Below are 27,999 nucleotides of genomic sequence, written 5' to 3'. Positions count from 1 at the left end.
TAAGACTGATTTATACTGCTTAGTGTATCACTGCTTCAGGTCGGTGTACAGGCTATTGTTCCCTTCTTAAGAAGCTCATGGATGTTGTTATTTTCTCAAACTTTATTTACTGCAACTCTCTTGGCCAGAGAGTTTTTCCCGTTTGCAGCAGGCTACTGGCAGGCCTCAGGCTGTAAAAGATCACATCATCCAATTATTCTGGCTTCTTTCCACTAGATTTTAGTGTGTTTGAAGTTGAGCATGTTCCTGGTTACACATTATACAACCTGCAGGGCTATCAGGTTTTCTGTTTTGGGGACCTTGTCATGACCTCTGAACTGCTGAACGGCCTCTCTCCTCTCCAACACTGCTGACTCTTTCAACTTCCTGCTTACATCTTGTGTGCATGTTCCTTATGTACTTGTTTGCTTTGCTTGCTTGCTTGCTCTTAATTCACTTTGGCACAAGTTTCAATGTGTTATAAAATGATTTTAATTGATTAAACACTTGCAGCTAGCAGCAGAAACAAAACTTGATAAAATGTTGGATTATTCAGAATATTGCTGAACTGGATCATCAGGCTTGATAGTTGTTGCTGTTGCTGTTAAACCTGTCAAATCGTGAGCTGTTATCAATCTGCACACTTGAAACACTGAGCAATGCTTCATAACTTTTTTTTTTTTTAAATAACTACAGCAGCAGTTCTCTGTGGAATAGTGTGTAACCAGTTTGGTTTAAACATATGATTACAGTGAATGAGGAGATAATTGGGAATAGCTTAAATGTCATCCAGTGGTGTGTTTACCCTACAGTGTATTTTAATATGTGATGTGCAGTAATAATTCTCGTGTAAATCAAACACCCAAAGAATATATGATAGGTCATGTATGAGAGCTTAGCAGCTAATATAATATTTTCTAGACTGTGTTCTCTCTGTGTCAGTGGATTATTGTGCAAAAGATGTATTTTTGCATGAGCGATGATGCCTTTTAGGCCTGGTCTTCACAAATTTATGTCGTGCAACGTTTAATTGGCACTGTTTGCGTTACATGTTTATCTCTTCACCGGGGGGTGTTTGTTAGTTTGGTGTTGCTGTGTTGGTGTGTTTTCCACTTATCTGTATTGATCTGAAGTCAGTTCCTGCCATTGTTGTGTCACATCCCCACTGTCTCCTCTCTTCCCGTCCATCTAGTCCCCTCTTTCCCTAGCAAGGAAGCCGGGGGCTTGGAGAGGATACACAGGAGAGGAGGGGGGTTGGGGGGGGTGGTTGTGCATGAGAGTGTGTTTGTGCATGTGTGTGTGTCAAGAGAGAGACCTGCTCTGGTCCTGATAAAACCTGGGGGAGACATAGTGTGTTAGTGTGATAACACAAACAGAAATGTCAGCCAGATTGAAAGATCAACAAAGCAAAGAATTGGGGGGTTTTACTTGTACAACAAAAAAAATAAGTTGCCAATTTTTGAAAATATTTAGCTTGGAATCAAACAGTGATCTTGTGCATTTCTTCAGGATATTCACTGAAATAATCAGCTTCTCCAGCATAAACTGAATTTGAGAGAGTGAGATAGACTGAAAATAAAATGATATGAGCTCTCATATCTCATCATCCCTGGTTACAAGAAGTGAAATTTCATGTCATTATATGTGGGTTAACACGAATTTTTGGAATATTCGTGACTTAGTGCAGCTCTTTTAATGTTCTTGCTTCAAGGTCTTGCACATGAAAAACCTAATATGATGTTTCATGTTTTACTTATCACAGTTAACAGAATGTTGACTTACAATTACAACTTGTCTGATCGTCTGACTTCTCATTAACTAGTTTGTTGTGTACAATTTTTTATCAAAGCCAATAGAAGTGGGGGCAAAACTGTTTTAAAAAGACAAAAATGCAATTAACCAAAATTTCCTTAAAATCAAGCTACTTCCTGTGTGTTTTAGAAAATCCAGATACAAAAGAGCAGATTAAGCTGCAACAAAAAATACAGATAGAACTTTTTTTTCTGTATAAACACTTGCATTGTGTGTGTGAGTGACCTCATAGACTTATAATTGAGACTAATGACAAAAGCATATGGGCGTCAAGACCTTTGGTTTGAGGTTACAATAGCTTATTGTATTGCATCCAGTGTAGTCATGGGTGTTACATGGTGTGTGAACATGTAGGATTGTGTGTGTGTGTGTGTGTGTGTGTGTGTGTGTGTGTGTGTGTGTGTGTGTGTGTGTGTGTGTGTGTGTGTGTGTGTGTGTGTGTGTGTGTGTGTGTGTGTGTGTGTGTGTGTGTGTGTGTTTTTTTTTAAGTGTGCATTTATCAACCTTAAAACCAAACTGAAGGCTTGTGTTTCAGAACTCTGTGAAGTTTGGACAGCCATAAAAATCAATAAAATGTTTCATGTTACATGTGAGGGATAAAAGTCTCAAACACTTTCTAAATCCTGCAGTGCGTTTAGAGAAATTCACACAGTTTTTAGGCGACAGTACCTCCTGTTCTCTGACCCATCGCTGTTTCACACGGTTTTGCGAATAATATCAGTCTTACATCCAGGAGAAGGAGTTCAGCAGAAGAAAGTTTCTCACCTGTTGGACGTACAGGAAGAGGAAAATGTGGCTGCAGGCTACAGCTTGTTTGTTGTTTAGACAGCAGAGAGGCTGTAGACCTTATCTCTGTTTTTAAGAATTTTTTCAGTAGGTTTGTTGAGTATTAGACATTGCATTAAATTCAGTATCTGGTATACAAAAAACAGTGTGCTGTAAAAAGAGTGTGGCATGTTTTGCATAGCCAAAAGTCCAGCAGTGCACTTGAAAATTTGGGTAAATAGTATAAAATATGTGTTGTATGTAATATGTGTGCGTATATTGTGGGGCAGTGTTGCTGCATTAAGATGTTAACTAGTAATGTGTGGTATATTCCTGACCATAAATGAGGGAGAGGGATGAGCAATAGATAACATATTGCACTGTTGCTGAGTTCAATACACTAAAAGGTTTTGCAGCTACAGCCTTACTTGGTCTGAGCAGTAGCATGTGGTGCTAACACACTCACAATGACAATGCCGGCAAATAGAAGTTTAGTGGGTACATTGTTTTCCATCTTCACCATCTTAGTTTATTGTGTTAGCATGCTAACATTAACTAACTGCAGGAACATGCACACCTTTTCTAATGAGGTTCTGGTTTGCAGGCAGGCATTAGAAACAGAGACTTAATATGAAACTTAAAGTAAAAAAAAAAGTCACTGTTTCTGGTGCTTAAAGAGATTTCAAGACTCACATACACTCTTACTTGACTAATTTTGTAATTACAGCGGCTGTGCAGTGCTGATTAAGACCAGAGGACGAGGATGATGCCATTCTACTCTGGCATCTGTGTAAATAGGATGGCGCTGGTTTTATATCTCTTCATTTCTAACTTTATGTCAAGCAAGTGACATGTAATCCTTGTTTACCTCGGTAGAGTGCACCCCTCACCCAACAAATACGCGTCCTTATTACTCATTATCCTGTGTCAAGACAGGACGTGAACACAAACACAAAAAGAAGCTCTTTTGTTACCTCACTATACCTCACTGTAAATGATGAATGAACCTTCCCCTTTTGTTCTTTCTGATTTAAACTTTTCTCTGCTGTCCTGCGCAAGAGACGAGGAGGCGCCCCGCCTCTCTCTAATACTTACAGTATTTTCACTGGCGACCTTGAGTGCAAGTCTGAGCTATTTATACAGTTTTGTGAAAACTGTTTGGGATTTCCCTCTCCTGTCCTCACATTCATATTTGATAAATATTTCTTTTCAGCCACTCCTACCTCAGAAGACAACAACATGTTGAAAGCAGGAAGATTCGTATCAACAGAGTCTCCCTGTTGACTGGAATTAGACGCCCCTGACTCCCAAATGGGTCAGCTCCTTATCCAGAATAGCTGCTGCTACACTGGACTGAGGGGGGCTGCAGTGCAGTGGGGTCATCAGTGGCTATAAGGTCAATGAAAACATCTTGCAACCTCTTGCACATGTGTTGAGAGGGGTCAAGAAAGTGTACTATTGTCTTACAGATACAGAGTCAGCAAGAAGACTGCACTGTGGATGCTTCCTGACTTCAACTCCACCAGAAGGGTGATGAAGTAACATGTGGGACTTGGATGCCCCCCCCCCCCCCCCCCCCCCCCCCTCCCCCCCACCCCCCCGCCCCCACCTCCAACACTCTGGGCAATACTAAGATGAATTGATAATTTAAGGGGAGGGAAATTAGCAGGTAAGAGAATCTATGTTTTCAGTTTCAGGTATCAGAACTTAAATCATGGCTACAAGCTACAAGAATACAGGTAGATATGGCCATTTTTATCCCAAAAATTCATTCATTCAATCAATCAATCAATGCATGAACCAAAAAATGTTTTTTAGGCTGTGGACTGTGAATCAGTTCTGTTTGTCTGGTCTTATCACTCAGATTCAGATCAGTGTAGTAGTGCTAGTCCTGTCCCATCATTGGTCACCAGCCTAGTATACCAGTATAAACATATAAAAACATGAGTTAAACGCTGTTTTAAACCATGCAACTTGCTGGAAAACTTAAGTTTACACATTACTGGAACAGTGAGAAAAGGCGTAAACCTGTCCCATCCTGGTGGCCCTTTGTGTCTAACAAGCTGGTGTCAATCACCTCGTCGTCCCTGCTGAAAAGACTAAAGGGAGAATAATGGAGTGGAGCAGGCAGTAACAACAACCAAATGTTCAAGCTTCCCAGTTGTTCACAGAGTGTTAGTTTTGGCAGCATTCAGATAATTAAAACTTCAGATCAGACTGTTAGTGCGATTGGTAATGTAGCTGCTGCTGATGGCTCAGTGTGTTTGCCTGAGGGCACGTTTATCATCGTGGCTGTCAAGCTGCTATCAGGTGTTTGATTTAGACGTGTGATATCATGAATTGTCAGAAGTGCTGGAGTCTGACTCAGAGTTGGTCAGATGGCAAACAGAGCCTCAAGGAACCAGCTGTCTCAGGCGCAGAGGGGCCCTTGCATGTGGTGTGCGACAGCTTAACACACACATCAAACGACTGTCAGACCCCCACAAACCCGCATCACACACACCTAAAAAACAAAAAGACACACCTTGTCCTCCTTTGGCACTAGGAGTATCACCAAAACCAGGCTCACAAACACACAAACACACAAGGTCACGATAAAAGATCAAAGGGACGCTTTGCAGCCCTGCAGACAGACTGTCACTGTAGTGTGTGTGTTTGTGTGTCTTTCAGCTTTTGTGTATATTTTGAGAAGTTAGTACTCATCCTTTTCTATAACCCCCGGATATGCTTTCTGTACCAGACTCATTGCTGATAGATGACAGTCAAGTGAAGGGCAAGGATAAAAGGCGCTTGATGTGGTTAAATAAGAGCACAAAACACAAGGAGCGTCTTGGTGTCTTCATGGTGTGTGGTTTACAGCAGAGGGCCACACAATGAGAGGGCAGCACTAACAACAACAACAACAAAAACAACAACAGCAACAATCAGTTTGAGACACAGGTGGGCAACAGAGAGGGCAAACATGAGCTGAAGGCTGTGGAGACAGGGTCTGTGTTATGGTGAGGGAAGAGATGGATGCTCTGCAAGGAGGGTCAAGCTCAGACCAATTGGAACTTGTCAGTCTAAAAGGCCAAAATAGGAAGAAATGTGAGGACAATTTTTTAGCTGTTAGTGTTTATATCATGAAGTCATGAAAAAAAACACCACCAGCTTCATTTCATTTTAAAAATGAAGTGTCATGTTTCTGGCCACAGCTCTCATGATGAGAATTGGGAATTTTGGGAAATGTGAGTGGGTGGACTGATTTGCTCATCAAGGCCTGTTTTTTATTTAGGTGTATATTCGCATTCCTGTTAATGAACACAGCTAAAAACAGACCTCAGTCCCAGCAGAGTGAAGATAGGAAGCTTGCTTTGATTCACTTTGCTTTGCTTTCTTCCTGTTCTGCCCGACGTCCTGCCGCAGAGAGCCGGGACAGACAAAGAGCTGGATGGACAATTAAGAGAAGCAAGAGAGGACAGAGTTTTGGTGGAGTCACACAAACACAATCGCATCGGTTTGATTATCAAACAACACAAGCTCGCAATCACAATAACTGGCAACAGTAAACTTCTCTGAGAGTGAATAGCACTGGTAAAAGCACAGGAGATGGGAATCAATCCTCGTCTTCATAATCAGAGGAAGACGGAGATGAGTGGGGTGGGAAGAGGAGGAGCATGGAGGAAGCAGAGATGGAGGGGTGGAGGAAGGGATTGGAGGAGGAAAACATTGTTGAGTGATACAGTAGTTGTGTCTAAAGGTTGGTGCCCTGGCGCCACTGCTGCCACTCTGCTGAGAGATGGAGCAGGCTGGAGACTGAGCCATCCCACCTGGGCCAACAAACAACACCCGAGGGACGGAAAGAAGAGAAAGACAGAGGAAGAGTGTGACTTATTTAACCATTTGACACAGAGTTTCCCTATTGTGTCTCCTCCTGAGTAACTTTAAAGTTGGAAAAGTCACATCATGCCACACTCAAACAGTTAAATATTCAAGCCCATGACTCCATATTTTTTATGATTCGAACATTTTAAAAATATTACAGATGCGTCATTTTCTGCACTTTCCCCAAAAATTCTGATGTCTGATGTATGTGACTTCTTTAGAAACTTTGGTATCGCCAGTACAATTTCAGATCTTAAGATAAATCTGTCATTGCACAATCATTCTGAGCTACTGTCCTACGTCAGTGAAAAAAGAAAGGCAAACAAATCACAGTATAACAAAATAAAATAAAATATATTTGGAATAAAATAGTGTATACAGAGTTTATACAGAGACAGTGTTAAGAAAATATAGACTTTGATTTTTTCTAAAAATCAGTTTCACCAACACATTTTTAATATTAAATCATATCAGTTTGTCTTTAAAAAGTTGAAATACAATGGAGATACATTTTTATACTTTACGTGAAACTGTGACATGTCTCATTAGTATTACTGTATATTTTCACTTAAAGGTCTGAGGTTAAAATTTTGTTTGTCTAACCTCTAGTTCGTTAAAGCTAAACACAAACTTGTCTTTATTTTGTGGTTCTCCATGTTTGAACATGTACAGACATGAAAACAACACACATAGAAATGTAAATAGTGTTCCTCCGGTGAAAGAACGACTCTCAATTGACATTATAATTGACTGCTTCATGAAACTTGTCATGCCCAGGCTTGACTCACTGGGCTGCTGTCCAAACATGTCTAATGAACTTTCATTCCCAAAGTAAACAGTCTTTTGCAATTATATTTGTGGTATTTAAAAAAAAAAAATATCCCGAAAGATTTATACTTTGGACAGTGTTTAATTTCATTCACCTGGAGATGAATCTTGTGGTTCATATTTTATGCATGAAAATAATTAGGAAAAAGAAGATCTGTTCTGAAACATAAAGTACTGACATTTCAACTCATGTAACATGTATTAAAGTGAGTCCACTATGCAGTAGCTAGTGGGGTGAACATAATGTTAATGGAGAAGAGAGAGAGAGGGGTGGGTGTGGATGCAGTGACAGAGCATGTTCTTCAGAGCAAGGAGAGGAGGAGGGCAGTGGGAGGGGAGGAGGAGGCATCCTGGGACGGTACAAGTGTAGGGGGGTATTTAAGTGTCGGCAGATTTCACATGCAGCAACAGACCTCAGAGTGCTGTCAGCTGCTGTGGATCTATTGGCAACAAACAGGCGTTTTTCTTCCTTCTAAAAAAAGGATAAGAAGAGCAGAAAGAAAATGGAGATGGAGCCAACTGAAGGTCCTTATGAGTACTACGACTACGAGGAGACGGAAAACTCCACCATGTGTGACTATTCTGAGTGGACGCCGTCATACTCTGTCATCCCTGTGCTCTACATGCTCATTTTCATCCTCGGCCTGTCTGGAAATGGGGTGGTCATCTTCACCGTGTGGAGAGCCCAGGGTAAGCGGCGAGCTGCTGATGTCTACATAGGCAACCTTGCCCTGGCTGACCTCACCTTTGTGGTCACTCTGCCTCTGTGGGCCGTTTACACGGCCATGGGCTACCACTGGCCCTTTGGAATGGCCCTTTGCAAGATCAGCAGCTATGTGGTCCTGCTCAACATGTATGCCAGCGTCTTCTGCCTCACCTGCATGAGCTTTGACCGCTACCTGGCCATCGTCCACTCATTGTCCAGCACCCAGCTGCGCACCCGTGGCCACATGCGAGGTTCCCTGACAGCCATCTGGCTGCTGTCTGGTCTCTTGGCCGCCCCGACTCTGGTTTTCCGCTCCACAAGATATGAACCAACCAGCAACCGCACATCCTGCGCCATGGACTTCAGCATGGTGGTGGTAAACAAAGAGCAAGAGAACCTGTGGATCGCCGGTCTCAGCATCTCGTCTTCAGCTCTGGGCTTTCTTCTGCCTTTCTTGGCAATGATGGTGTGCTATGGCTTCATCGGCTGCACTGTCACCCGTCACTTCAACACTCTGCGCAAAGAGGACCAGCGTAAGAGGAGACTGCTGAAGATCATCACCATACTGGTAGTGGTGTTCGCTGCCTGCTGGATGCCCTTCCACGTTGTGAAGAGTGCTGACGCCCTCTCCTACCTCGACCTGTTTCCCGCCACCTGTGACTTCCTGCGCTTCCTGCTGCTGGCTCACCCCTACGCCACCTGCCTGGCCTACGTCAACAGTTGCCTCAACCCCTTTCTCTACGCTTTCTTTGACCTGCGCTTCAGATCCCAGTGTCTGTGCCTACTTAACCTGAAGAAGTCCTTGCATGCAAGCCCTGCCAGCTCCCTGTCCTCTCAGAAGACAGAGGCTCAGTCTCTGGCCACGAAGGTGTGACGACAGCTGAGGGCCCAGAGGCATGCTGGGGAAGAGGTGAACAATGCAGAACAGTGCAGGTAAATCAGAACTTTACGGCGCTGGGTGCTTCCTCGCAGACCGTCTGCGGTCCATTTCAGGGTGCCACCTTAGCTCCCCTGTGACTCTGTGGACTACTGTGGGCATTTGTCTGAAGATGACTTTTGGATTTTGGGTCTGACCACACTCCAACTCCAGCCTCACTATCAGAAGCAGGGAAGAATAACTCACAGACTTTGTAATTTGTTGGAAAAAGTGGAATGTACTTTAAAAGGACTAAACACCCATGTGTTTCTCTTGGTTCTCCTGTGGACTATGTGCAAAGTACTGAGCTTTGAACTCTGAAATCCTGTCTTCAAGTCCCAGTGAAGTGTGTTACTCATGCATTTTGCCCCTGCTGTTCTTGTTTTCATTTGTAAGCACTTGAGGTGTGATATCTACCAGACTACCCCGCTCTCCAGCTCAGTGTGTAGTATATGCACCACAGCCAGCAGTGTAAAGTCTGTTAGTGTGTGTGTCTGCGTGAGTGTGTGTAGGAAGGGTGTGCTAGTCGGTGAGAGGTGTTGGAGTCTGATAAGAGTGTTGTAAGGAGAGACGGGGATAGTGTGGGGGCGGGGGCGGGGGGGGGGGGAGTCCCAGACAGACAGACAGATGGCAGCTGACAAATGCTTTCAGGCTGGTGGAGGGCCCAATTAAAAGGTGACTGCTTTGACAGTCTGCTGATGTGTGAGTGTGTGTGTGTGTGTGTGTGTGAAGGAATGAGTTTTGCCTGTGTTTGTTGAGCATCAGAATGACAATGAATTTGTTCCAAGCAAATACATGAAAGAACTTTGTGAATACGCATTATTTTGAATTCATGTCTATGATTTGTAATTAAAAAAAGAAAAGACGGTGCTCTGAAAAAAAAAGCCACAAACATTTTCTCTCTGGTGTCACTCTGTTACTTGTGATAGCTTGTTAAGTTTTGCTGGAATGTATTTTCTCCCATCCAGTGAATGTGCTTCTTCCTGTTGGTGCATTGCTGAGGGGAGGCAGTCTCCCTACCATTGTGTTTCGCAGGGTCAAAATCAAAGCATGTGTCTTGACAGGAAATGCATGTTCAACTTCTATTTCCTTCTCCCAGCATGTTTGTTTCTTCTCTTCTTACAATCTGCTCTCACAAGCAATCAGTGAGTACAAAAGTTTCTAAATTGCCATTGACATTTGGCTTTGTCCCAAAGATGTTGCCCAAGTGTTCAGTACCACAATTTAAGGATTCTTCTAAAAGAGTCTTTCAGTCCCCATATTATAGCCAGTTGGTATTTCATGCTCTACTGTGTAATAGTCAAATGTGTGGACTTTAGCAAACAAACACTACAACAGGTTGTTGAGCTTTGAATTAGAATTCAGTGATTAACCAATTCCGACTGTAATGAGCTTTTTACAGGACATAATCAGTGACGGCAGGGAGACAGAGGGATTGGACTAATCCTTGGTTACTGATTTGTAGTGCGAGTCGACTGTTGTTGCCTGTGTAATACCTGTGGTGGAGAATGGCTTAGTCTAAATCAGCTACAATTACAGAACAACGCAGAGTGGCCATTTTGGACAATTGTAATCAAAGTCAGACTACTCACAGAAGGAAGACTTCATCTGCACCTTTAATCTCAGACAGGTGAAGTCTGAAAACTTCCTAGTCAGAAGAAGAGAAAGAAATACAACAGCTGCAGCAACATTCACTCTGCTCTCCTTCATCAGTGTCTCAGCATTCCTCAATCTCACGCAAGCCGGGACACAAACACAGACGCGCAAACAATATCTTTGTTAAATAGATCTCTGGATTTAGTCTAGAAAGTTTGTACATATAAAAGACTCAGTCACATACTCTAACAAGCTAAAATGAAACAATAAAAATTGAGACAAAGGTACAATTAAAAGTGAATTAAATAAGCACTGTCCAACAGTCTGTGCAACAATGGGTTTTATTGGTGAAACAGCATACAGTAGTAGTTTAAAATTCCATCCATCAGCTTTTTTTTTTACAAGATGACTTGTCACATTATTCTCCACCTGTCAGCATCAAATTCAAAGCCCAATGTGAAAGATAATCTGGATAGATTATGTTCATGGGTTTTCAAGTTTTATGAAGCTAATGTGATCATGTTACAAGATTTCATGGCATGAACTTTGCCAGGGCTAGAAACAAATTTGCCACGAGAGGAAAGAGATTTATGCCCTTTAGTCCTCTATAGACCTGGTGTTTGTCTGAGAGGACTGAAATGATTACACAAATGTTTTCATTCCTCTGTAATAACAGAGTGTGAAAATTAAGTGTGTCTACACTGGGAGCAGGCTTGCCGCAGGGAATCCCAGGGGTATAAACAGTCCTCATTTTCCACTTCCAAGAAATGACGAACAACTAGAATTTAAAATTCACCCACCGGCATTAATGGTCATTTAACCCTTGCTTTAACCAGTACTTAATAAATAACTGTGTTCTCTGATATAACTGATAGACAGAGAAAGTGATTGAGTTTGATTGAGTAATTTCTTCATCTAAGCAGGCAACAGTAGGTCGGCCTGTGCAAATGCGAGTGCCAGTGTTGTCTGAAAACACACCTGAGGAAAAAAATAAATAAATCAAAACTCCATAAAATAACAGATAACAAACTCACACCACTAATTATATCCATAAAATTATCTTGTAGACACCACTGTCAACATTTGACACAACTGTTTTTTAATCACGTCAAACTGCATAGATCTGCTTTACTTTGAACTAAATCTATATATTGCACACTAAATGTCTAAAAAGTCCTTCCCCAGTGGAAGTAAAGAAACCAGTTAAAGGATAAGTCAGCAATTATCCTGAGAAGTATTTTTTACCTAAGAGATTATCCAGATGAAACTGTTAGGGCTGCTAGACAGTGGGTTGATCTTAAACATACTGTATGTATTTTTTTTCTTCTATTTTTTAAGTTCATGAAATAAAAAGTAACAGTGAATTAACATTTGAAGGAAGGCTCATTTTTATATCTGTTTGCTGCAGGGGTTGTATTTGCTTCTTTTCACTTTAAAGTTCAACAAAATGTGAAATTTGCCGGCTGTAAGGCCAAATACTCAGTAAAACATGGTACAATACAAACTGGGAAAAGGTCAAACCCTGATTCTTCATCAGACTGGGTAATTTGTTTACCAGGTAATGTAAATCAATAGAAACTAAAGGAAAAGGTAGAGAGGAAGGCAAAGTTTCTACAGGGGTGCCCACCTTAACTCATTCATTGTCATATCAATGGGTGACAAATAGCCAATGTATTTATGTAAATTTAAATCAGGCTTGCAGCCAGGCCTACTATTTGTTGGACGCACAGTCATAAATCAGAACCCAATAAACCAGGCTGAGTAGAAAATAGACAGAGGAAGTGTGCGCACATTTCTCCTTTGTCCTAACAATGGAGGGTGAGCAGCACAGCCAACAGACCGGACCTTGAGCCTGGTCTGACCGCAGCTTGGTAGGATGAAATGTTGACCCCTGGAGCGTCTTGGAGGACCCTTAGCTTCCTGCCGCCTGGTCCTGCAGGGCCTCTCCCTGCAGTGTCCCAGGAGGATGACAGACCTCACGGACAGGATAGGAGTCAGCAGGCCAGGCAGGAAAGGCAAATAGAGGTTGGGCAAGGTAGAGGTTCCTGATCTGGGATATCCTGCCTTTCACAGGCATCTTTCTGCTTTTAGGGCCCTCTGCAAGAGATGCATATTGCACCTGAGGTTCTGGAGGACAGGAATATTGGCTTCAGACACTCTTCTGCATTGGGTACATGAAAAAAACAACCAAACAAGATGAAAAGTTATCTTCACCGAGTGTCTGACAAGAAAAGCTTCGGTAAAAAAACAACAAATGTCAAAATGTGCATTTAATGGCAGACATCTGACTCAAACCACCTGAGGTGACAAATCAGATGCCTCTCTCCCTCACCCTGTGTTCTCACTCTTTCTCTGTTGCTCCTGAGATGGCAGACATCTCAAAGGCGTTCACAGAAGACTGCCATCGTTAGTGGAGACACGTCGTTTCCGACAGCAAAAAAGAGCGGAAGTGCCCAAGCTTTGGGTGACTCCGGATCTCGGTTTTATGTGTGGTTTATGTTGATCGTCCTCTTCACAGTGCACAAAGTGTTCCTTCATTCCCTCCTCTATCCTCTCTATTGTGCATCCTTCCCTCTCTAAGGCCTAAATGGATGCCCTGTCATCTGCAGGAGGACTGAGCCAGTTCAGAGGCTCAGCTGCACAGATTTAGGCATCACAGGTAAAGATAGCAAAGATGAGTGCACATGCAAGCAAGAAATTATATAAGATCATCACCCAAAGATGTTGTGTGGCAGTTTTCTCCATTTATTTAGTAACTGGGTGCGGATAATGAGGTCCAAATTGTACCTTGCAACATATTAGTCTGTAGAAGTTTAAAGTTGCCACATGTCCTGTCCCAACTGTCCTCTGTTATTGCAGCCACATATTGAAGGACTCTGTAACAACAATCAGCTGCCACACACAAACTGTGAGCAACTGTTCAAAACAAGACAGGGATTTAGGGTATTTCTGGCAATGAAGTCATTCAAGAGTTTTTAGAGAATGTGCATTATGAGGTGAATGAACTTTATTCTGGTTCTGGATAGCTTTGAACTGTAAAGTGATTCTTTTATATTGTTCAGCTCCTCCATCCTTGTTGCAAGTCAGTCCTTTAAATCATGTACGTTGTCGTCATGTTGTCGTGTTTGTTCTGAGGATGGTGGCACAAATTCAAGATTCAAGAGTCTTTATTGTCATTATGTGAACATAACTCATAAATGACTCAGTATCGACCAAATGAAAATTGTACGTTAAATTCCACAGCAAGATTCAATATTAGTAAAAGTAAAAAAGTTGAAAAAGTTTCACTGCAGCATCGTAGATAAAGTCATAAAGTAGATAAAGTCATAAAGTGTTTTTCAAAAGGATTCTTTAAGCTCTGGTTCACTGTAAAACATTTGTGGGCAGCTTTCAAGCAGATGTAACTGCTCTTTCACTATGCTCTCACAGGCTAAGACATAATACGTCAAATAGTAGTCCATAAAGAAATGTTATGGATTAGAACTTTAAAATAAATGTATGAGATCACACGACTTACAGTACACTTTTTGGGGGGAAAAATGTCTGTTGGAACATAGAAGACCTCTTTACATAACATCTTCCTCACAGGTGGTGTGTTGAAAGGAGGCTGAGACACAGAAACCCACAGAGAGCAGGAAGGGCTTATGAATACTGAGCAATTAGCCATGTAGAAGGTGGCAAGAGAGTCCTAAATGTCTGAAAAACATCACTATAGTGCCAAACTTCCAGTTTTCTCTGAGTCTGAGCGCATAGGATGAATAGTGGGGGGTTGTTTTCCTTCCATAAACAGGAGAAAGGAATACAAGTTGCATTTCAGGCCATCCTGTCTGGCTTCAGTGTGCCTTTGACTCAATTACAGTGTCATGAAACACAGGTTTACTTTAGCAATTAATGGCTCATTCAGAGACAGATCGATACTGACACCTAGTGACAGCATCCTGATATTCCTGACCCCGGAACTTTGGTGTCCGAGCCGTTGCTAGCTTCGGAGTTATTAAGAAGACGGGCCGGATTAGCTTAGGCGAAGTGCAAAGGCCTTTTAAAGCTAACATAACCAACCCAACCAGAATAACAATAATAATTATCAACCGTCTGCTCCGTTTGTACTTAGCATGTTGTCTCACGAACAGAAGCGGGTGTGGAGGTACGTGGAGGAGGGCAGTTTATTGAAGCTGAAGTCGTACTTGAGGAAGCACCGGGACCTGGATGTGAATTTCTCCCAGGGCAGGAGGCAGAGGAGCCCGCTGCACCTCGCCTGCTGCCTGGGAGACGACGCCGCGCTGCGGCTGCTGTTAAAGCACGGAGCCGATGTTCTCCAGAGGAACCGTAAAGGAGACACGGCGCTGCACACAGCAGCCAACAGGGCTCTTAAACACGGGAAGACAGGTGAGGAGGACCCGGAAGAGAAGCTGGTGTTGAATTATTAACCGGTGTTTGTTTTTGAACTCTTATTTCTGCTATTCTTTCAGCGTATGATGACCTGGTTGTGCCCCTTAAAAAGAGCTGTCCAGAGGCCATGACTGCTCCTAACAGCGCCGGAGTCACACCTCAAGACCTGCTCAACTGGATGAAACATACAGAGGTAAACATTAATTTGAAGCTGTTACAAGAAACTGTAGGACTTCTACTAACAATTAGTATGTCCTTTTTTTTGGTCTAACTGGCACACCAAATATACAGTGATATAAAACAGAAAAGCAACACATCATCACACTGGAGAGGCTGGAACAAGCAGATGTTTGCTCACAAATTACTTTTTGTTTGATTTGGATTTTCCGTCAGTCAACAGCATTAGATGGGATAACAAATTTATAGTTGTGAGTAACCACAGGCAGAAAAAAATGAACACAGACTCATATATTGTCTATATCAGATTATCTCGTCGTCACAGATTCTGACGGGTCCCATTTGTGTGATTCATGGTGGAATACAATGGCTAACTCTGAAACCAGAAGAAGAAATACATGTAGAATAGAATATAATGGTTGAAGTTTTTGTTTAAAAAATGATTTAAATAATTAATCAATCTTTGAAAAAAAATCCATAATTTCACTCCAAATAAATACATTTTTATAAAAAATGTGTTCAAATAATTTGTGAAGTATATGAGTGTATGTGATTTGTTGAAAAGAATATACCATGTAAATACTGGCATATAGTTGTGAATTGGTTCTTCAGCATCAGATGTAAGCAACACAGTGTGATCCACGGTGGCTGTTGATGTTAGGTCATATTTACATATCATTTGCTTACGTTCTTCTCAGACTCCAGAAAACATGACTCGTCCATCTGAAAAAGACCCTGAGAAGGAGTGGTTGAAGAAGCTATTTGATGAATGCGAAGATGAATTCTGTGAAAGTTTTGGAGTATATGATGGTGAAGTTTAAACTCATTCTTTGATGCTAAACTTTATTTTGACTTTGTGCACTTGATGATAACAATGCTGCTGCTGTATTTGTTTCACAGCTGATGATTTTCTTCCTGTTGATGAAGATGAGGAAGACTTTGGGGACTGGGCTGATCGCATTAGGAATGAATACTTCAGTAAAAAGCACGCTGAAGCTCAAAGACTAGCAGCAGCATCGTCTTCTGGGTGGAAAAGGAAGAAGAGTAAGGAAGAGAGGGAGCAGGAAGAGCAAAGTCGCAAGGAGCTGCATAAAAAGCTGCAGAGGGAACATGAAGAGTATCTGGCTCGAGCAGCACGTAAAGAGGAAGAGACTCGGCAGGGCAAGAAGCGCAGGTATGACGAAAGGTGTGCAGCTACTTTCCATGGCAGCTCTTCAGATGGCAGCACAAAGCTGAGCTACGGTGACATCCCCTGGCCAGCTCCAAGAGGTACAGTGCAGGAAATGGTGGATGTGATGCTGCACGGTGTCAACCGAAAAGACGTGCCGGTGTTTCGTAAAGTGCTGCGGAAGCAGCAAACGCTGTGGCATCCTGACAAATTTGCTCAGAGATGTGAAGCCCGGTTAGAGGAGAAGGACAAGCAGAGGATCCTAGATACAGTCACAGCTCTGTCACAGGAGCTGAACAGACTGGCGCAGAGTCTGAGGACTTAAGATCACAATATAATTGTAGATAAAATTTTTAAAAAGGTTTTTTTTTTCTTCTGGAAAAGTGTGTATATAAAACGATACAAGCTATATTCAGATTTAATGCCATTTATGCTAAAATGTATAACGAATTGCATACCTTTTCCACTGCAATTTATCATAGCTTTATTAATTTATGAATCATTTTTTATAGCACAGGTGGTAGTCAGGATAAGCCAGCAGTCATCAGGTGAGGGATTTGATCCCCAGCTCCTCCTGTCCACATGTCAAAGTGTCTACAGTCCCACTACTTTAGACACCGAACCCCATTGTGCACCCAGTGTGTGAATGTGTGAGGGAAAAAATATGAGTCCTTTAGGTGAAAAACAATGTTGAGTAAATGTACTGTATTGTGAGTCTGTTGTTGCAGAATTAAAACAGAGTGGTTTTGATTCTGGGTTGAACGCTGGACATAAACGTGCTTTTCTATAATACCTGACTTAAAAAAAATAAATAGACAATATCAGATTTCTGAAACGCCAAGTCACATTTGTGTTGAGTCATTTGGGCCTGCTACCAGTATTTTCACTCTAAAAGCACAACGGCATGTAGCGAGTATCATAAAAAAAGATGGCTGTTCATGTGATCTACAGGTTCATTTAAACACACAATGATGATTTATCACAAGTGAAACTTTGTTGTAAAACTGCCAAAATTAACATATCACAAAAAAACCCACCCTAAATAAAAATTTCACACCACAAAGAGGAGCAGATGGTCGGTCTGCTTTCAGTGATGGAACAGACTAAGAATATGCGCTGGTTGCCAGGTTTGTCGGTTAACCCCCCTTTTTAGCAGCAACAGCGTTTTCTATTGTCGCGTACTAAATTGTACGAGACAAGGGACTGAATCAGCTAATTTACAACCCTAACCCAATCACACGATGACTAACTTTATTCCAAATAAAGAACTAGATGTTATTGCAGTGAATCTGTTTCTTTAAGTTTAAGACATGGAAACAAATTAATACCAATCTATAAAAGGGTAAATTGAAAAATAGCGATGAATATACCACGGGTTAGGGTTAGGGTTATTTTTGCAATATAAAAATACATTATTTGTATGTTTAAATTCATTTTTCATTGATATTTATAGAGTGACTACAGTGTCTTCGTCTCATAAAGTCTGTTCTTTGAGCTGCAGAGACACGAGTGCGCTTCATTTTGTTAAGCAAATTTGGTCTGAAGTTCAGCAAATAACTTATGTTGATAGAACAGGGTGTGAAATAGCTCCTGGTTATGAGTCGACACAGTAAAAGTACATTTTACGAACAGATATTATAATTTCGTTATCTCCTATCTAGATGTTTACAGTCAAATCAAACGGCTAGTATCTATGCTGTAACACCTTTCTCGTTGTAAATGGAGAAAAACCTATTATTCCAGAGGATGAGACAATATCTGGCAACCCGGAGACGCAATCTGTGTCAATTGCCGGGCGACGTAGCGCGAATAAAGGCCGTAGCCTATTTCTGACCGTGGCTTTTCTCAACGTGTCAGGCTGCCTTTGGCCCCGCTTTGTCTCCATGGCGGGTTGATGATTTATTCTTTAGTTTGCCTGTTGCTCGTTTCTGTCCGACCTGCGCTGCGTCGTCGCCGTGTTTTTGCGCTGTAATGACAGGTGTTGAAGGTAAAGAGCCCGCAGGAATGACGCCTTTCGCTGCCATCGCTCGATGCAAAAGGTGCATTAGGGAGGTTTCTGCCTTTGTTTTCATATTGTTTATTCAATAGACACCAGGCGGCTTTGAAGACAGAGATAGGGTGAGAGAGAAAAAAAAAATACGTAGCGGCAAAAATACAAAATGAGGATATTTTCCCTTCTGAAAATCGTCAATATTAATGGACAATAATTAATCCTCTGGGGGGGAGGGAGGAGGTTAATTGGTTAAGGAGTTTAAAGCAACGCACCGACCCGTTGAATTTTGTGATGTCCTATTTTCGTTTGAAGTAAACTGCTCGTCGTCTAGTTTCAGCAGGCTGCAGGCAGATTATAAGGCAGCGGAGGAGATCTGACTGTCTGGCAGATAAAGATGGTGTTTCGGAGTGAGGAGATGTGCTTGGCGCAATTGTTTCTGCAGTCCGGCTCTGAATATGACTGCATTAGTGAGCTGGGAGAGCTGGGGCTGGTCGAGTTTCGAGATGTAAGTAGAGAGGCTGATGATGCACACACTCATTTCTGTAAATGTGTCTACTCTGCCACCAGTTTGATTCTCTTTGTGTTTAATTGTTTGTTTTTCCACCAAAGACAGAATAAATTAAATCTACCCTACCTCTCATTTTCTTTCTGGTTATGCATGGATGTTTGATGGAGGAGGCTGAATGGGGCAACTTCCCCCATGACTATAAATAGACCTTAATGTTCTTGTACACTCCATTTTTTTGTGAAGACTTGAGTCAAATAATAAATTCAACCTGACTGTTCACAGTAATTTTCTCCAAAGAACTTTAAAAAAATATACTCTGATAATATCTCAACATTTAAAATCAGAGTACTCCATTTTGCACTCAGTTTGGTGAGAGGAGGATGTAGCTGGATACAGTTTTTAAAAACATTTAAACAGTAATAAACAACATTTGACTTCATTATAATCATTCTAAGACTATTTAACAAAACCGTAATGACTCTTGTTAATGTGCATGCCCTGACTGATGCAGTAACTTGCAGCCACCTGACCTGGGATGCTCCTCTGGTTTCAGCTTAACCCAAGTGTCAGCTCATTCCAGCGGCGCTTTGTCAGCGAAATCAAGAGATGTGAGGAGATGGAGAGAATTCTGGGTAAGTGAGCACAGCACCTGGGATGGTTCCTGTGGGTGTAGCCTGAGCACACACCCCGGACAATTAATCATCAGTGTGGCAAGCAACCTGCGGCTGATTGTGTTTTGTAAAGATGGTCCCTCTGAGATTTAAGATTTTACAGCTCGCTCTGACACTCTGAAACTATCAGCATTTTGTTGACAGGCTACCTTCTAAGGGAGATCCAAAAGGCTAATATAGCCATTCCAGAGGAGGATGAGAGTCCACTTGCTCCTCCACCCAGACAAGTCCTGGAGATCATGGTAAGTTTTATTTTAACCCGATGGTACTATCCAAGTGCCCACATTTCATAATATATGATTGAGTAAATGTATATACAAACCAGTATCCTGGTATTGATCATGTTTGGATAGCCTATAGTATTAAGCTGGAACTTAGAGAAACCTGGCTATTCATATTCCTGTATATTTAAGATCCTGATATTATATAGGTTTTTCATTGCCTGCCACAGTGCATGCATGTTAATTTTCCCTTCAAGTGGGAAAACTGGCTGCACCAGTCCATCAAATGGAAATATTCTAGATGTCCTATGTGTCATTTCATACAAATTTTCTTCAAATTCAACCTAACATTTTTAGTAACTTCGGGATCCCCACTTTAATGTTAAGTTGTGTGGGACCGAACAAATTTTAGCAACACAGCATGAGTTTGAACGACAGTCCCACAGCCGAACAGTGGGATTAGGAGGTCATATGTGTGTGATTTCTGTATGGAGCCACCTCAGCAGCTGAGAGCCCAGTTTAGTTTTTGGCCGCCAGACTCTGCTGCATTTAACACTCTGGATTTAGCTTCGCCACGTAATCATCAGTAATGGAAGATGAAAGGGACAATAAAATTGATCCTCTGCACTACTGACGTCAGACTTTCACTTTTGTTTCAGCACGTAGCTCATCATTACATCATTTAATTGTCTTTTTCTTTTCCTCATGAACTGCTACAGTTTAGGATGCATCTACACACATGATGGAGAATGACCTGAAACCTAAATGAGTTGCTTACATGCCACAATAACACATTATTATTGTAACACATTCTTCCTTTTACAAATCAAAAGTCAGATTTATGAGCAACAAAACACATTGTCGCTCAAATCAGTACACTCGAAGGTTTTGCAGCTAGATCCTCACTTGGTCTGTTATGACCAGTGGTGGCTAATCTTAGCTAACGTTAGCAAATCGAGGTAAACGTTGCCATGTATAGTGGACATTACTGAGTCATTTGGCTGATTTTATGACTATTTTCTACTTGTGCTAATGTTACAACAGCTTAGCATTTTAGCAAAATGGTAAACAGTTGGTCAGCCCTTTACATTTTCCCAAAATTGTTATTTGTAGCCAAAAGGTTACATAGTCTGGCTTTAATGTTTAAAGTAGTGGGACTGTGGCCATATTCTGCTGTCGGTCACATGTAGTGTTCATCCGTGGCTGCCTAAGTTAACTGAACAGGTCATCTTACTAAGCTGGTCTTGGATGTGATGTTCAGGAGCAGCTCCAGAGGCTGGAGATGGAGCTTAGCGAGGTGGCCAGGAACAAAGAGAAGCTGCGGAGGAACCTGCTGGAGCTCACAGAGTACACCCACATGCTGAAGATCACACGGACCTTCATACACAGCCGCTCCAGAGTGAGTGTGATTTCTATCCACCTTCTCATTTATCACACGCACCGACCGTCTGTCGCACACTGCTGTTTTTTCCATTCCCACTCTGTTTGCATCTCAGTCGAGATGCCTCCCCTCATCTCGCCGGCAACATCTTGTTCTCTTGTCGCTGACGTGTCTTGTTTCCCTGGGTGACAGAGGTGGAACTGGTGCCTACTTTAATTAATGACACGGTCACAGTGCACCTGACTCATCCAGGCTGTTAAAAAGGGATATGGCGAAGAGCAACAGTGGGTCTGTGAGAATAAACATCACATTCCAGTGTGTGAACATCGCATTGGCTTTGTGTAGAGATATGTAAGGAGCTGTTACTGTAAGCTGTCATGAATGAAACATGTTCCTTTTTATAATTAGCATGAGGCTCTTGGTCCCCAGTATGAAGAATTCCCCACTGTGGAAACAGACTCTGTGACAGGATGCACCGGTATGCAAAGACTTGGAGCAAAGCTGGGGTGAGCTGCAGGATGTCGTAATATGTTATTGTTATGATAAAGAAATTAACCCTAAACCTAATCAGATCTCTCCTGGCTGTAGGTTTGTTTCAGGTCTTATCCAGCGGGTGAAGGTGGAGGCCTTTGAGCGCATGTTGTGGAGAGTGTGCAAGGGTTACACCATCCTCAGCTACGCAGAAGTGGATGAGAACCTTGCTGATCTCGACACTGTGAGTTGAAATACATGCTCTGAGATGGAGATGAGAAATACTGTAACATCCCTTCTGCCTCAAACTCAAAGAGGAACTGCTTGTTTTTCCAAAATTTTACTTTGATCTTTGCTTTTATATTTATGAATATTTAATGTTACAAAGAAATACTTAAGTGAGTTGAAACCAAGTTTTCAAAGGCTTAAAGTCAATCCTCATGACCAGAATTTAGTTGATCTATCAATATGAATGTTTATCAAAATGGTACTGTTGTAATTAAATAAGAGATATACATCAAACTTGTGTATCAGCAAAAAATAAGTAACTTTCATCACTTTATGACTTTTTGTGGGGCTGTAGTAATAACCTGTCTGGTCTGTGTTGTTTCAGGGGGAAATAAGCAAAAGTGTTGTGTTTCTGATCTCTTTCTGGGGAGACCAGATTGGGCAAAAAGTTCAAAAGATCTGCGACTGGTAAGAATGCCACTATCACATGACTTTACCTGTCAATACCTGAGATATTCTCTTTCATTATTACCATACACGTCTGTCTTTGTTGTCCTCAGTTACCATTGCCATCTTTATCCGCACCCTGAGAATGATGAAGAACGGGCAGATGTGTTGGACAGCTTAAGGACGCGCATCCAAGACCTTAACAACGTAGGATTGATTGACATTAGCATCACGTCTTTTGATCCAGAGAGGAATATGTAACATGACACATGTTATAACTGGTGTTTCCTCCAGGTGCTGCACCGCACTGAGGACTACTTGAGGCAGGTTCTGCAGAAGGCCTCAGAGTCGGCCTACACCTGGGTGGTGCAGGTGAAAAAGATGAAGGCTATCTATCATATCCTTAACCTCTGCAGCTTCGATGTCACCAACAAGTGTTTGATTGCTGAGGTGTGGTGTCCTGTCAGTGACCTGGCTAACCTGCGGGGGGCGCTAGAAGAAGGCTCTGTGAGTGAAAAATGTATAACTACAACTAAAATGTTGAATAGTTTGTGACCATAATTGCTTATGAGGTTTATCTGTTGTTGGGAACAAAATAACAAAATAATTTTAATGCAATTGGAAATTAAAATATATATTTTTTATATATTCTAAATGAACTCATTAACAATAGTAGTCATTATAATGCTGCCACAAACAGTGCAGTTCCATTACTCGTGGAACATGTTCTGTTACTGTGAAAATTCTCTTATCTGCAAAAAGGCACATACACATTTGCCCTGAGCCCCTGTTGACAATTTTCAAGTAATCCTTCACTTCCTTATGTCTTTTATCACCAGAGAAAAGGTGATGCCACTGTACCATCCTTTGTGAACCGCATCCCAAGCACTGACACTCCACCAACCCTGCTAAGAACCAACAAGTTCACATCTGGCTTTCAGAGCATTGTGGAGGCTTATGGGGTGGGGGACTATCGCGAGGTAAGCCCAGGTAAGAGTTCATACAACTTCTTGTAAAGAACAGTAAATTTCCTCTCTCTGTTTTGGAAAAGTTCAGAATAAGTACACTAAGTACGTTTTTCTTATCGGCAGCTCCCTACACCATCATCACATTCCCTTTTCTGTTTGCTGTGATGTTTGGTGACCTCGGGCACGGTATGGTAATGAGCCTCTTTGCCTTGTGGATGGTGCTGACGGAAAAAAAGCAGAAGAAGAAACGCTCCAATAATGAGGTGGGAATGAGTCCTACTCTCATCCATAATGCAGAGTCTGATTCCTGTAAAGTAGTTTTAGCTGATACCTGTGTTTGTGACTCTCAGATATGGGCGACGTTTTTCAACGGACGTTACATCATCCTAATGATGGGGCTTTTCTCCATCTACACCGGGCTGATTTACAATGACTGTTTCTCTAAGTCTCTCAACATATTTGGCTCTGGCTGGAGCGTGAAGCCTATGTTCACGAATCAGCAGTGGACGTGAGTTGTCAATACAAATATTCACACTCCGAGACACATCTGTTGTTTATTATATCTCAGTAGATGTGGTGATTTAATGGTGGTTTTTTTTTACGTTGCAGAAACAAAACGCTCCAAACAAACGCTTTGCTCACATTAGACCCTAATGTCAGTGGTGTTTTCAGTGGACCATACCCATTTGGCATTGATCCTGTGAGTAAATGCACTCGAGCATTACACTCAGAATTATGACTCATTCATTCTCGTATCATTTTCACTGAGATGCTTTTGTCATCGCATCAGATATGGAACATGGCGGTGAACCGACTGTCCTTCCTCAACTCCTACAAGATGAAGATGTCAGTTGTTATCGGGGTCATCCACATGAGCTTTGGAGTGGTGCTGAGTGTCTTCAATCACTTGTGAGTGACTCCAGATTTAAGTCCATGTCAGTAACCTAACATCTTCTTATTGCCAAAATAACATGGCCAGTCTTATCTTTTACGTAGAAGACAAAAAAGGCAAAAATGGAGAGTACAGCTTCCAACAAACAAATAAATAAATAAATATTTTCTTGGTTTTAAAGTGATCATGGCCATTCAATAATATTTTAAGAATTCTTTTAAGAAACCTCCTCTGGAAATCAAAGAATGGGTACTTAATTATGTGGACTGTCTCTGAACATTTTCTCAGCTTGCCCTGTAATAAGTACAAAATTATACTTATTAGGAATTGATGTCATTGACATCATGACGACATTGATGACACTGACTCATGTATTATTTACTATGTCTCCACAGTCCAGTCAATATAATCACCATCTTTTCACTTTCTTTGTTCCCATACTCTGTTCTCTCCCTTCAGGCACTTCCGACAGAAATATAATGTCTATCTGCTATTTCTTCCTGAGCTGCTCTTCCTGCTCTGTCTCTTTGGCTACCTGGTCTTCATGATTTTATACAAGTGGTTGGCATTCAATGCACGTGACTCCAGCCAGGCTCCCAGTATCCTCATCCACTTCATCAACATGTTCGTCATGCAGGGGAAGGATATTACTCCTCTGTACCCAGGACAGGTATGTGTTGATACTATCATCTCAAATCATATCCGTTTATCAGCTTTGGGTGTGTTTTGATCCTTGTTAATGCATGTGTTTGTGCTTGTTATCTTGATTCCACAGACTGGGCTGCAAATTTTCTTAGTTGTGATAGCTATGCTGTCAGTTCCTGTGCTGCTGTTAGGAAAACCTCTTTACTTGTATTGGCTGTATCGTGGAGGCAAAGGCCTGCGCAGACGCAGAGTAAGTCTAGTTGAAAATATTGCTGTATCATAGGTCTGTTTCCCTCCAAAGCAGTTTTTGGTTCATTTGTCAGTGCTTTATGGAACACCATTGTCACACCTCAGGGTTATGAGAGGGTGAGGCGTGTAAGTGAAGACGATAATTCAACAGCACCACCCTATGAAGATGATGAAGAGGAGGGACCTGATGAAACGACCAGCCGAGAGGCTCTTCCCAAAGAGGTCAGAGATCCACTGTTATCCTTTCTATATATGCTAAATGTTGCATTTCAAGCTTCAAAACAAAACCTTTTATGATCATTCACAGCCGGCATTTGAATGTGATCTAGTGGGGTCTTTTTTCTGGTATATGTGATATTTTGAGGTGTATGCAGCATAAGTGATATTTGCCCTGTTAATGCTAAGATGTGCTGTGGTTATCAAGATGAGGTTAGTGGCCACTGAAGGGAAAAACAGAGCAACAATAATGGTTGGAGGCAACAGAAAAGAAACAGAAAATAATTAATTCTGAATCTAATTTAAATTCTAATCACCAAACAGTATTAATTAAGTCTTCTTTGTTATGTATTATTTAAATCGTTTTACAGTTTGACTTTGCGGATGTGCTCCTGCACCAGGCCATTCACACCATAGAGTATTGCCTGGGCTGCATTTCCAACACTGCGTCCTACTTGCGTCTATGGGCTCTTAGCTTGGCTCATGCCCGTAAGTGCAGTCACAAAACGTTTCTACTGACTTCTACTTTGCATCTCTCTACCTTTAACATGTTTTTTTCATTTCTGTGTGTCTGTATCGGCTTGGTTTTTATTGGTTTCAGAACTTTCAGAGGTGTTGTGGGCCATGGTGATGCGCCTGGGTCTGAGGATCACCACAAGACTGGGGGTACTGTTTTTGGTCCCTGTGTTCGGCCTCTTCGCCGTGCTCACCGTGTCCATCCTACTGGTCATGGAAGGCTTATCAGCGTTCCTCCACGCTCTCCGCCTCCACTGGTGAGTCTTAGTGGCACCAACTGATGTGGATGTTCACAATCATTTTTCAGTTCAGCAGTAGAATATAAATAATATAGGATATAAATACTGTAGAATATTTATAGATTCTATAGAATATAAATACTGCAATATGAGACTAGATTTAATCTTAGGTTGTAGCTGTCATACTGTGATGTGTGTAAACTGATGTGTTTTCCTACTCAGCTTTACTCTCGGTTCTATTTGCATTCACTTTCCGCACTATTTACTCGGCCGCCATTAAAGTGCTCTTGCTTGCCTCTACGCTTGATTTCAGGGTGGAGTTTCAGAACAAATTCTACCACGGGAACGGTGTCAAGTTTGTGCCCTTCGACTTCTCCCTTCTGCCCTCTGTTTTTGAGCAAGATGGTTTGCTTTAAAAAAAATAAGGACTCTGAAGCGTTGGTTATGAGTTGGAAGCAGACTTTATAAATGGGAAGGATGCTAGAAGCTGGAACAATTCACACTGTGATAACAAACCTTCGAGACAGTGGATTGAAACTCACTCTTGTAGCAACGTTTTTCACCATGACGATTTTTAAAATGTTATCGGCTGTGCTGACTGCCTTACTACTGTACCCAGCAAACCTCTGCTTACACAGAGGTTCAAAACTCTTGATCTGTTATTTAATTTTGTAGGCAAGAAATCGCTCAGCACTAGTTGTCACACCGGTTGGGTGAATTTAAATATTTAATTTGCATTGTGCTGTGTAAACTGGTTTTGTATTATTTGCAACATGGTATTTAAAATGAACAATTATACAGTGCAATGTAAAGTTTAAGTATGTTACAGCAACAATCCACTGAAGACCATATCAAGCATCCTGACATAGTGCCATAGAGATTTATTTCTGATGACGATATGGGGATGCCTTTTTTAAAACTGCTCCTCCGTGTGATGAAAGAAAAGCTGTGGGCATCAAAATCTGAAAAACCATCACAACCCTTTTTGTGAGGCATATTGTCACAAAGCACTTTGCAGAAATGATTGTACAATTTAAAGTTTTCACTAATGACTGTGATGATGCCAAATGAAAATAATCAACTTTTAGCTGTTTGCTTCTTTACTTATTGATGCATTTATTTAAACGTAACCTCCCCTGTAACCGATAGAAAAGTATCAGATACTCCAGAAAAAGTCAAGAAGCCTTAGGTCTTTCTTTGATGATATTACTTATTGCATTTGTTAATGATAATTAATCATGGTATTTATTTAAATTATTGTCTGTATGAGAGTAATATTTTACCATTTTTATGTGTTGGATAAAGGTTTTGAGAAATGCAAGCAAATAAAGCATTCATGTTCAATGCCATTTTATTAGCTCTTTCATTCAGTTATGTAAGTGGTAAGTTGTTAATTTATGACAAGAAATGTCTTCAGTAATCATCGATCCATCATTACAGAGCTCTCATCTTGCCTGATGTTTATCCTGAGCTGTTACACAGTTATTTTTATCAAAGATGAGAGCCTAAAACCATTATAAAAGCATCATTTCTTATGTGAAATGCAAGTACTCTGTGGAGAAATGAAGTGCAATAAGGGTGTTATCACAGTTATAGTCTCTTAAGAGCACAATTGTGTGTGAGGATTATCATTGGGCAGAAGCAGTCACCTAGGTTATCTATACTGCCTCTAGTATATGTTAAAGATAAATGGTTTCTATTTTTAAGGAGATGGTTGTCGCACTGACATGGCTAGGTATTCTTGTTTGAGTCCCTCTTTAATAACAGGATTTAATAACTTTCCTCTCAGATCTGTTAACTTCAATCTTATAATTCTTCTTGTTTTTTGTTTTTTTTTATAAAGCCCAGTTTTTTTCTTGTACTTGAGTAAAAGTAATTAGTTCATTTTTGCATGATCATCTGCATTCCACCACTGATCATGGCACCATTGCTGAAATGAATGTAATCCTTTTTTTTTTCTTTTCGACGCAGTATTCTTCCTCCAACAGGCTCCTCCAATGATGCAGAAAATCGCAGTAAATGCCATATGTGAGACACACACACACACACACACACACAGACCTGCACCCATATGCTACAACCCTGTGATAGGGACGTCATCATGATCTCCCCTCTCTCATATCCACAGGCTTTATTATTAGACGCAGTTAACGT

General features: G+C 41.4%; 3 protein-coding genes across 3 annotated transcripts; all 3 read left to right on the top strand.

Moving 5' to 3' along the window:
• Nucleotides 1–7,662: 7,662 nt before the first annotated feature.
• Nucleotides 7,663–11,736, top strand: LOC121195907 (apelin receptor B-like). The gene has a single exon (XM_041059626.1). The coding sequence runs from the start codon at nt 7,752–7,754 to the stop codon at nt 8,826–8,828; it is 1,077 nt and encodes a 358-aa protein (XP_040915560.1). The 5' UTR covers nt 7,663–7,751; the 3' UTR covers nt 8,829–11,736.
• Nucleotides 11,737–14,461: 2,725 nt separating this feature from the next.
• nfkbil1 (nuclear factor of kappa light polypeptide gene enhancer in B-cells inhibitor-like 1) lies at nt 14,462–17,038 on the top strand. Its single transcript, XM_041058938.1, has 4 exons — nt 14,462–14,852; nt 14,936–15,048; nt 15,731–15,842; nt 15,933–17,038. The coding sequence occupies exons 1-4, from the start codon at nt 14,579–14,581 to the stop codon at nt 16,523–16,525; spliced, it is 1,092 nt and encodes a 363-aa protein (XP_040914872.1). The 5' UTR covers nt 14,462–14,578; the 3' UTR covers nt 16,526–17,038.
• A 185-nt stretch (nt 17,039–17,223) lies between these two features.
• On the top strand, nt 17,224–26,965 carry atp6v0a2a (ATPase H+ transporting V0 subunit a2a). The gene is made up of 20 exons (XM_041058937.1): nt 17,224–18,698; nt 19,255–19,333; nt 19,517–19,614; nt 20,855–20,992; nt 21,383–21,480; nt 21,563–21,689; nt 22,059–22,141; nt 22,234–22,327; nt 22,415–22,627; nt 22,960–23,110; nt 23,212–23,351; nt 23,439–23,596; nt 23,698–23,788; nt 23,879–23,997; nt 24,440–24,650; nt 24,756–24,875; nt 24,980–25,096; nt 25,462–25,579; nt 25,692–25,863; nt 26,159–26,965. Exons 1-20 carry the CDS (start codon nt 18,588–18,590, stop codon nt 26,259–26,261), a joined length of 2,541 nt encoding a protein of 846 aa, XP_040914871.1. The 5' UTR covers nt 17,224–18,587; the 3' UTR covers nt 26,262–26,965.
• Nucleotides 26,966–27,999: the final 1,034 nt, after the last annotated feature.

Source organism: Toxotes jaculatrix, chromosome 16, assembly GCF_017976425.1.
Source record: "Toxotes jaculatrix isolate fToxJac2 chromosome 16, fToxJac2.pri, whole genome shotgun sequence".
NCBI classification, from domain to species: Eukaryota; Metazoa; Chordata; class Actinopteri; family Toxotidae; genus Toxotes; species Toxotes jaculatrix.
The sequence above is the reverse complement of the archived record's forward strand: the minus strand, read 5'-3'. Positions and strand labels throughout refer to the sequence as shown.

What these genes read in the sequence shown, in the direction of transcription:
- LOC121195907 (XM_041059626.1), top strand. Translation starts at nt 7,752, where the DNA reads ATGGAGATGGAGCCAACTGAAGGTCCTTATGAGTACTACGACTACGAG.
- nfkbil1 (XM_041058938.1), top strand. Translation starts at nt 14,579, where the DNA reads ATGTTGTCTCACGAACAGAAGCGGGTGTGGAGGTACGTGGAGGAGGGC. An exon ending in TCTTAAACACGGGAAGACAG is followed by an intron (nt 14,853 to 14,935) that starts GTGAGGAGGACC and finishes CTATTCTTTCAG; the next exon opens with CGTATGATGACCTGGTTGTG. An exon ending in AAGTTTTGGAGTATATGATG is followed by an intron (nt 15,843 to 15,932) that starts GTGAAGTTTAAA and finishes TTTGTTTCACAG; the next exon opens with CTGATGATTTTCTTCCTGTT.
- atp6v0a2a (XM_041058937.1), top strand. Translation starts at nt 18,588, where the DNA reads ATGGTGTTTCGGAGTGAGGAGATGTGCTTGGCGCAATTGTTTCTGCAG. An exon ending in ACCTTGCTGATCTCGACACT is followed by an intron (nt 21,690 to 22,058) that starts GTGAGTTGAAAT and finishes GTGTTGTTTCAG; the next exon opens with GGGGAAATAAGCAAAAGTGT. An exon ending in CACGCTCTCCGCCTCCACTG is followed by an intron (nt 25,864 to 26,158) that starts GTGAGTCTTAGT and finishes GCTTGATTTCAG; the next exon opens with GGTGGAGTTTCAGAACAAAT.